The following is a 10221-nucleotide window of genomic DNA, read 5'->3' on the forward strand; positions in this document are numbered from 1 at the left end:
CCGCCGTTCCATCATGCAGTGTGTAAACAAATAGTGGGATTTCCCATTTGAGGCTCTCGTCCAGATGGACCGTCTGAGTGTAAACGTCACATAAAACGACCTGATTATCGGCCCCCGAGCACCAGAGAGGAAATACAGAGCCCATAAAGATGATATAGTTTTGAAATTTACAATAAACAAAAAGAAAATCTTCGTTTGGCATTTTAAAAATCAGATTAAAATATCATTGTAAGTAATATTTCGCCTAAATCAGATAATATCCATCCCAGAATGCAACCAGTAAAATCATATTTATTGATCTACCTATCAGCTAAACTGTCAAGCTGGATTCAGATTCATGTTTTCAAGTGGTTTTAGTAGGGATGCACCAATACAGACTTTATAAATGGATATTTGTGTTGAAATAGTTTAATTCCATCAATTAGTCAATATATATCAGCATTTTGTAATTAAAACCAAAATGTTATAATGGTTAACCACTAATAAAGACAAACAATATTGTTTTATTAACAGTTATCAATATAATTGCTGATATTATACATATTTAATATTTTACCTGCTTTAAAAAAAAAAAAAGTTTCACATTAGAGATGCAATCTAGAATTTTTCATGCAAAAAATTAATACATCAAAAAATATAAATGTGCAGTAGAAAATATGCGGAACTGTGGAAGCTTGTTTCCGACATAGACATAAAAAAATTAAAAAGAAATAAATATTTCTTAGAATTGCAAGATATAAACTCAGAATTGTGCTATAAACTCGCAATTGTGAGAAAAAAGTCAGAATTGTCAGATAAAAAGTCCCAGTTGCCTATTAAATATTTTTTATTCTGTAAAGAATTGCGAAATGGAAACTCAGAATTCCAAAAAGAAAAAAAAAGTCAGAATTACGAGATGTAAACGCGCAATTGAACGTTTATAACTTGCAGTTGAGAAATATGAACTCACAATTGTGAGGAAACAAAGTAAAAATGTAGCTAAAATTTCACAATTACCTTTTAATGTTTTTATTCCATGGAAACAAACAAACAAAAACAAACAGATTTGCATGATATAAACACAGAATTTTGAGGGAAAAGTCAGAATTGTGAAAAGTAAACTCAGAATTCCCAAAAAAAAAAACAATTGCTAAAAGTAAACTCAGAATTCTGATAAAATAAGTCAGAATTGCAAAAATTAAACTCAGAATTGTGATAAAAGTCAGAATTGCGAAAAGTAAACTCGGAATTGCAATAAAAAAATTGCGAAAAGTAAACTCCGAATTCTGATAAAAAAAAAATCAGAATTGCGAAAATTAAACTCCGAATTGCGATAAAAAAAGTCAGGATTGTGAAAAGTAAAGTCAGAATTGCGAAATGTAAACTAAGAATTGCAAAAATAAACTCAGAATTGCGATAAAAAAAGACTGAACTGAGAAAAGTAAACTCAGAATTGCGAAAAGTAAACTCAGAATTGCGAAAAGTAAACTCAGAATTGCGAAAAGTAAACTCAGAATTGCGAAAAGTAAACTCAGAATTGTGATAAAAAGGTCAAAATTGCAAAAGTAAATTAAGAATTGTGATAAAGTCAGAATTCAAAAGTAAACTCAGAATTGTGATAAAAGTCAGAATTGTAAACTCACAACTGCGAGAAAAAAGTCGCGGTTACCTTTCTAATTTTTTATTCTGTGACGAAAACAAGCTTCCATACGGAACTCTTCAGTACTTTCGAAAGACTTTGAGAAAAGTGAATCCCTGATTTTATCTTGTGTCTATTATCAGCCTCATCGGACTGACACAATGATGAAGAACACTGATAGTGGCAGATGCGATATGAATATATCGAGTGCATCCCTACTGTATTGATTGTCTCGACCCAAGCCATAAGGAACACAAATCATTCCCTCCTCGGTTCTCAGTGTCTCTCAGTCTCACGTAACCTCAGAAATTCTCGTCCCGCTCGACACACGAGCCGTCTCTGGCGTCGGGACAGCGGCAGGTGAATCCGCCCGGCCGCGGCAGACAGAGATGAGAGCAGCCTCCGTTATCACGAGAGCAGTAGTTCACGCCTGCGGACCAGTCATGTGATTAAAATGAGTTCAGAAATTACAGTCGTTTATGATGAGAATAGCCTGAGCTCAGACCTGCAGGGCATTGTGGGTAAGTGATAGCGATGCCGTATGTACGTGAACGTCTCTGAGGAAGAAACTCCTCCACCTCCATCCCATCATGACGGTCCATAGCAACCACTGCTTCCCTAGCAACAAAACAAAAACACAGAATCACCACAATGTTCAAAACAATACATATAAATTACGCAAACACTTAAACAATATAAACCCTTAATGCATGGATTAACCAAATTCTCTTTCATGAGCAATGTCAACTAACCAACCAATGAATTAACAAGTAGCTCATAAAAATTTAAAATTGAAATAAATCTTTTAAAAATAGAAACGATCAAAATAAGACATTAAAAATAAATAATAAAATCAAAATAAGACACTTACTAAAATAAGAAAATATATTAAAAATATTAAATTAAAAGAAATAATAAAAACAAAAACAATCAACTAAATAACAACTAAAACAATCAATAACAACTAATTCATACAAATGTAAAATTAAAAATAATAATAATAAAAAAATAAAAATAAGACACTAAAAATTTATTAATATTAAAATCAAAAATTAAAATAAATAATTTTAAAATAAAAACAATAATAATAAGACACTTACTAAAATTAATTAATCAAAATAATAAAAAATTTAAATAAATAATTAAAAGAATCAAAATAAAACACATGCTAAAAATAAACCTATATCATATGTAAAATCAAAATAAATGAATCATAAAAATAAAAACAATTAAGTAACAAACTAACTGTAAAAAAAAAACAAAAAACTAACTCTTAAAAATGTACAATTAAAGAAATCATTTTAAAATAAAAACCAATCAAAATAAAACACTTACTAAATATTAATTTAATCATAAAAATGTAAAATTCAGATAAATCCCTAACTAACTAATAAACACTTTTAAGATCTGTCTGAAGAGGTGTGAAGCGTGTAAAGTCTATTATCCAACAGAATATTCTTCCTTACGAAATCCAGATTTTCCAGTTAGAAAAACTGTTTATCGTAGTAATATTTTCATGTTTTTATTTCTAATTAAAATACCATTTATTGCAATAAAACTCCATTATGAACATCCATATTTAACTACACATTGTCATATAAGCTTCCAATCAGTGAGTTAAATGTTAATTCAGAAACCATTCAGTGATTCTTCACACTGATTCAATCTGATTCTTTTGAATCGATTCATTAAAAGGACTGGTTCATGAGAGTCATTTGTTTGTGACTCGTACCTCCTCCAGTCGGTGTAATAGAGGTTTCTGCCGTAAGACACGATGGCGAACGGATACTGAATCCCTTCGGTCAGTTTCCTCCTGAGACGAGAGAACGGATCGATACACTCCACCTGACGAGTTCCTGACACAAACATTACTAGGATTCAACAGAGAGAAAAACGCATGCTTCTGGCCTGATAGTGAATTATTCACCAGTGACGCTATTATAAATAATTCATAAATAAATCACTTAAAAATAAAAACAATCAAAATAGAACACTTACTAAAATTAATTAAATCTTAAAAATGTAATATTAAAACATAAATAATTTAAAAATAAAACACTTACTAAAAACTAATAAAATCATAAAAATGTACAATTAAAATAAATAGATAAATAATAAAAATAAAATTAGACATTTATTAAAAATTAAATAAAAAATTTGGAATTAAAATAAATAGTTTAAAAAATAATCAAAATAAATCACTTACTAAAAATAATTAAATCATAAAAATGTAAATCTTCAATCTACATAAAACACTAAACTGAATTAAATTTATAAATATAAAATTTAAATAAATACGTAAATATAAAAATAGATAAAAAATAAAACACTAAAAATTAATTAAATAATAAAAATGTGCGATTAAAATATTAAATAAATAAATAAAAACAATCAAAATAAAACACTTACTAAAAATTCATAATACCATAAAAAGGGTAACATTTAAACAAACAAATCATATAAAAATAAATAAAAATAAAACACTAAAAATGAATAAAATCATAAAAATATACAATTAAAAATATTAAATAAATCAATAAAAACAATCGAAATAAAACACTAAAATTAATTACATTTATAAATATAAAATTAAAATAAATACATCAATATAAAAATAAATTAAAATAAAACACTAAAAATTAATTAAATAATAAAAATGCACAATTAAAATATTAAATAAATAATTAAAAAATAAAAACAATCAAAATAAAACACTTGCTAAATATGAATAAATCCATAAAAAGGGTAACATTTAAATAAACAAATCATATAAAAATAAATAAAAATAAAACATATAAAAATAAATAATACATTCAAAGTAAAATGCTTCTATGCACCGCAACAGAAAATTCATACTTCTCGACTGATTGTGAATGATTCATCAGTGCTGTTATTATAAAGAAAGAGAATATCTTCATAATCTTTCAACAATAATACTTAAGCACCACATGATTCATGATGCATGTTGCTGACCTGCGTCCGCCCAGCAGAGCCGCCTGCTCTGGGGGTCAAAGGTCAAAGCGTTGGGCAGCCCCAGCCCGTCCTGCACCAGCACCGTCCTGTCGCTCCCGTCCAAACCGGAGCGCTCGATCTTGGGCCCGTCACGGTTCCAGTCGGACCAGAACAGGTATCTGGAGAACAGAGAGATGTGTGTCATACATGAGTGTGTGTTCTTCATAACGGCGTGACGAAACACACACGTACCCGAAGGCGGGGTCAGCGATGATTGGTCGCGGGTTGATGAGGTCATCGTCAAAGAGGACGCGCCTCTGACTTCCGTCCAATCGGGACACGTCGATGCGGTCCAGTATGGAGTCGGTCCAGTACATGTTTCTGGACATGTGATCGATGGCGATTCCCTCAGGACTGCCCAGATCTGCTCACGGAAACAACATACAGTGGATTTCCATGACGAGAGTTTGATACATTTTAAAAAACAAAACCAATATTGCAAGGAATTTTCCAGTGGACACAAACAGCACTTGGAAACTAAAGTAACATTCAAAAATGTGTGAAATAAAACATCAAAGCGAGTGGCATTTATGCAATATTTTTCATTTATCACAGGTACGATGGTATGAACAGGTTCAGGTATGAACTGCAGTTCAAGAACGAGTTGGAAATGAATTAAAATTAATTAATTAATTAATTGTGAGTGTGTGTGTGTGTGTGTGTGTGTGTGTGTGTGTGTGTGTAGCGCACAGCGATACAACAGAGAACGAACAACAAGTAATAATGAACAAAAATATATAACATCACACTCACACTTTATTTGCAGGAAAAAGTCATTTTTATGCTCGTTTGTTTATATTTTAACACAATGGCAGGTACCATAGCTACTTTCATTGCAAAAATTGTTAAAATGTAGATAGATAAATAAAAAAATACATTTTAAAAATTAAAAAGGTTAAATTGAAGAAAATATTAATTAAATTAATCTAAAAATAAAAAATGTAATATGAATTAATTAATAATTCATTTAAAAAAGTAAAAATGTTGCTAAATATATTCATTAATTAACTAACTAACCAACAAAGGTTAAACTAGCATGAATGAATGAATGAATAATTTTTAAAATAAAAAAGGTTCAAATGTAGCAAAATGTAAATAAATAATTAAAAAATAAAAAAGGTTCAAATGTAGCAAGATATAAAAAAAGAAACAATTTTAATAAATAATTGTAAAAATAATTTTAAAAATAAAAAGGTTAAAATGTACCATTTTTGTTTTTGTTATTTATAAAAAGGATTATCAAAAAGCTTATTTTTGATTAAAAATTTAAAGCTAAATCTGGCCTCACTTCATTTAAGATCTTTTCATATGAATCCACTGAACAGTAAACTTAAAAGCATGACAGTCCGTTCAAATATGCTTCAAAGATACTGATTTTTGGAGCAAAATAAGGAGCCAATAAGAGGGTCTTTGATTTTTCATGCATGTTTTTCAGTGTGCATGAAGTGTTTCTCAGCTGCGGCTGCGTGAGCGACTCTGGAGAATCTCAAACATCCCACAGATGATGGTCAACCAAAGCCGCTTCAGAAAACCATCTCCTGTGTGCTAGTGTCCTGCTGGACTCATGACTGCAGGCCGTGTCTGTCGGTGGTCACCACAGCAGTAAATTCAGGTTTTGTCATATTTCAGTGCAGATTTGACAGTTTCTGGATCCATTTAGAAACAATTTAGCATCATATTGAGGCTCCAAGAAACTAAAATCAATTTTCTTCAACAATACATCTATTGTTTTAGCTTAAACCCAACAAACGTCTGTCTGTCAAACATATTGATCAAAAATGCATTTGTGCATCTTTATTTACAAAAAATGACACTTGCTTCATATTATGTGTGCAATTTAAGCGTGACTTCAAAATATTAATTAATTCATTAATTAAAAAGGTTAAAATGTTGCAAAATATAAATGAATAAATTAATTAATTATTAAAAAAAATTTAAAGGCTAAAATGTAGCAAAATATAAATAAATAATAGTAAAAATTAAAATGTTAAAATGTAGCAAAATATAAATAAATTAATTAATTAATTAATCAATAATTTAAAAAATTGTAAAGGTTAAAATGTAGCAAAATATAAATAAATAATAGTAAAAATTAAAATGTTAAAATGTAGCAAAATATAAATAAATTAATTAATTAATTAATCAATAATTTAAAAAATTGTAAAGGTTAAAATGTAGCAAAATATAAATAAATAATAGTAAAAATTAAAATGTTAAAATGTAGCAAAATATAAATGAATAAATAAATCAATTAATTAATCAATAATTGTAAAAATTTAAAAGGTTAAAATGTAGCAAAATATAAATGAATAAATAAATAAATTATTTAATTATTAATTGTACAAATTTAAAAGGTTAAAATGTAGCAAAATATAAATGAATAAATAAATCAATTAATTAATCAATAATTGTACAAATTTAAAAGGTTAAAATGTAGCAAAATATAAATGAATAAATAAATCAATTAATTAATCAATAATTGTACAAATTTAAAAGGTTAAAATGTAGCAAAATATAAATGAATAAATAAATCAATTAATTAATCAATAATTGTACAAATTTAAAAGGTTAAAATGTAGCAAAATATAAATGAATAAATAAATCAATTAATTAATCAATAATTGTACAAATTTAAAAGGTTAAAATGTAGCAAAATATAAATGAATAAATAAATTAATTATTTAATTATTTTAAAAAAATTAAAAGGCTGAAATGTAGCAAAATATAAATAAATAATAGTAAAAATTAAAATGTTAAAATGTAGCAAAATATAAATTAATTAATTAATTAATTAATCAATAATTTAAAAAATTTTAAAGGTTAAAATGTGACAAAATATAAATAAATAATAGTAAAAATTAAAATGTTAAGATGTAGCAAAATATAAATGAATAAATAAATCAATTAATTAATCAATAATTGTACAAATTTAAAAGGTTAAAATGTAGCAAAATATAAATGAATAAATAAATTAATTAATTATTTAAAAAAATTAAAAAGGCTGAAATGTAGCAAAATATAAATAAATAATAGTAAAAATTAAAAGAAAATGTAGCAAAATATAAATGAATAAATAAATTAATTAATTAATCAATAATTTGTTTAATTTAAAAGGTTAAAATGTAGCAAAATATAAATAATAGTAACAATTTAAAGATTAAAATGTAACAAAATATAAATGAAAAAATAAATTAATTAATTAATCAATCATTTTTACAATTTTAAAGGTTAAAATGTAGCAAAATATAAATAATAGTAAAAATTGAAATATTAAAATGTAACAAAATATAAATGAAAAAATAAATTAATTAATTTAATCAATCATTTTTACAATTTTAAAGGTTAAAATGTAGCAACATGTAAATAAATAAATAAACGTAAATAGTAAAAAAAATTTAAATGTAGCAAAATATAAATGAAAAAATAAATAAATTATAAATAATTTATTAACAATCGTACAAATTAAAAATGTTAAAATGTAGCAAAATTTAAATAAATAAATGTAAACATTAAAAAAGGTTAAAATCTTGCAGAATCTAAGTACATAAATAAATAAATATTTGTAAAAATGAAAAAAGGTCTAAATGTAGCAAACTCTAAATAAATAAATAATTGGAAAAATTAAACAAGGTTAAAATGTAGTAAAATATTTAAAAAAATAAAAAAAAATTAAAAAAAAAAAAATTTATTAATTCAAAAAGGTTAAAAGTATAAAAATAAATGAATGCATAAATAAATAAAATATCAATCACATATAAGTTTTGGGGCCATTACGTGTGTCTAATATTCTCACAGAAGCACGTTTGCTGAACTCACAGGTTCGTGCAGAACGGTCTTCGCCTCGTCTTTCATCATCCGGATGCCGTCCAGCGGGATGTGATCGATCCTGCCGCTTTGAGTGAACAAGAGGTTTGCTCCAGGAGTCAGAGGACTGATGTCGGCTCTGGGGGTGGGGCCAATGAGGGGCGGAGCCACATTGTGATCAAGACCTATGGAAAGAGGGAGGGGCTTGCTGGCATTAACGCTCGTATTACATTAAATATCTGAGTATGATCTTTATGGTGCGGGTTAAATTGGGTTCAATATAATTCACCAAAAATCACACTATGAAAAAAATAGGTTAATATAAAAAGGTTATATTAAAATAAATAATTTAAAAATATAAATAAAACAAAAATAAATACAAATAAAAATGCATTAAATTATATGTAAAATTAAATCATTCAAAAATGTAAATAAAAAATGTAAATAAAACATTTATTACAAATTCATTACACCATAAAAATGTAAAATTAAAACATAAGAAAAAAGATTAAAACAAATCAAAATAAAACGGTTACTAAAAAAGATTCTAAGTGTTTTTAGGTCAAAAGGGTTCGGCTGACAAAAAAATGTGGAAACCTAATCCAATACAACAACATTCAGGCATTTTAGTGTTACTTATGTGAAAAACAAAAACAAACAAATCTGTTAAAACCAAACCTTTAACATCAATATTTCTCACACATTACAAAAAATATATATATATATTAAAACCTATGTTTTTTTTCTGAAATTTCACAAGTTGCATATTTTATAAACAGTATTGTAACTATTTTGTAAAAAATTTAACACATAAAAAAAAAGCATGGAAAAGCAAATAATCTTTGTGCTTTCCTGAAGCTCAGACTGCAAATGCATGGCGCTCGCAACGGCCAAATTATGGGTAAACTGTACGCCATCAATGCAGTGTACGTTACTACGGATAAAGCATCTGCCAAATGCATGAATGCAAACACTATTAGAGGGTTTGACAGAACATGTTTTCCATGCAGCTGAAATATCCAGGTCAAACTGACCCACAAACATCATAGTTGTAATATAAATACTATTGCATGACACTTCGGAACTTTGCATGCATGCTCATGACTCTAAGCCACAAAATATCCAAATAAAAATCATAGGTTAATCAGTGTTTCCAAAGGAGCCGCTCTCTGCTCTTACACATGGGTCTGCTGCTCGGTTGGGCTCTGGATCCGGGAATCTCCTGTCCGGACGAGTCAACGCACCAGCACTGAGCCACGCTGGCGTGACACTGCAGGGTTTCGTAAGCACCGTAAGCGTCACAGCTGGGCACGTACTGACCCACAGCCGGACGCGGACGGAAGAAGAAGAATCCACCCGAGGAAGAGGACGAGGCCTGGGCTGCTTCTTTGTGACGCTCACACGCCGTCTGCTCACGATCTGCAGCGGACAGACAGACGATGAAAAATCAATCATTCTATTGCTCTTTTGCAATAAAGAGTGACATACAGTGACCCTGGAGCACAAAAGCAGTCTTAAGTTGCTGGGGTATATTTGTAGCAATAGCCAACAATACATTGTATGGGTCAAAATTAATTGTGACTTCAAGACCTCATTTATTCAATCTACACACACAGAGATGAAGGAGATGATCATTCTGTCTTGCACAGTTAAAGATGGATGACACACACACACACATACTTGCATTTGTGGTTTACATCTACGTTCTCTGTTCTCTCCATAGGCGTAATGGTTTTTATACTGTACAAACTGTATTTTCTATTGCCCTACACCAACCCTACCCCTAA

The 10221-nt window shown here is 28.3% G+C and overlaps 1 protein-coding gene across 1 annotated transcript in view; it reads right to left on the reverse strand.

Moving 5' to 3' along the window:
• Positions 1-1653: 1653 nt before the first annotated feature.
• LOC107702022 (nidogen-1-like) overlaps positions 1654-10221 on the reverse strand; it is a 42893-nt gene continuing 34325 nt past the window's right edge. Inside the window, exons 13-19 of the mRNA XM_016504232.1 lie at positions 9614-9853; positions 8443-8619; positions 4823-4994; positions 4592-4749; positions 3351-3474; positions 2124-2236; positions 1654-2048 (exon numbers count right to left, since the gene is read on the reverse strand). Coding sequence (XP_016359718.1) covers positions 1921-2048; positions 2124-2236; positions 3351-3474; positions 4592-4749; positions 4823-4994; positions 8443-8619; positions 9614-9853 — 1112 coding nt within the window. The 3' untranslated portion in view covers positions 1654-1920. The remainder of the gene's footprint in view (positions 2049-2123; positions 2237-3350; positions 3475-4591; positions 4750-4822; positions 4995-8442; positions 8620-9613; positions 9854-10221) is intronic.

Source organism: Sinocyclocheilus anshuiensis, unplaced genomic scaffold, assembly GCF_001515605.1.
Source record: "Sinocyclocheilus anshuiensis isolate Anshui unplaced genomic scaffold, SAMN03320099.WGS_v1.1 scaffold21, whole genome shotgun sequence".
NCBI classification, from domain to species: Eukaryota; Metazoa; Chordata; class Actinopteri; order Cypriniformes; family Cyprinidae; genus Sinocyclocheilus; species Sinocyclocheilus anshuiensis.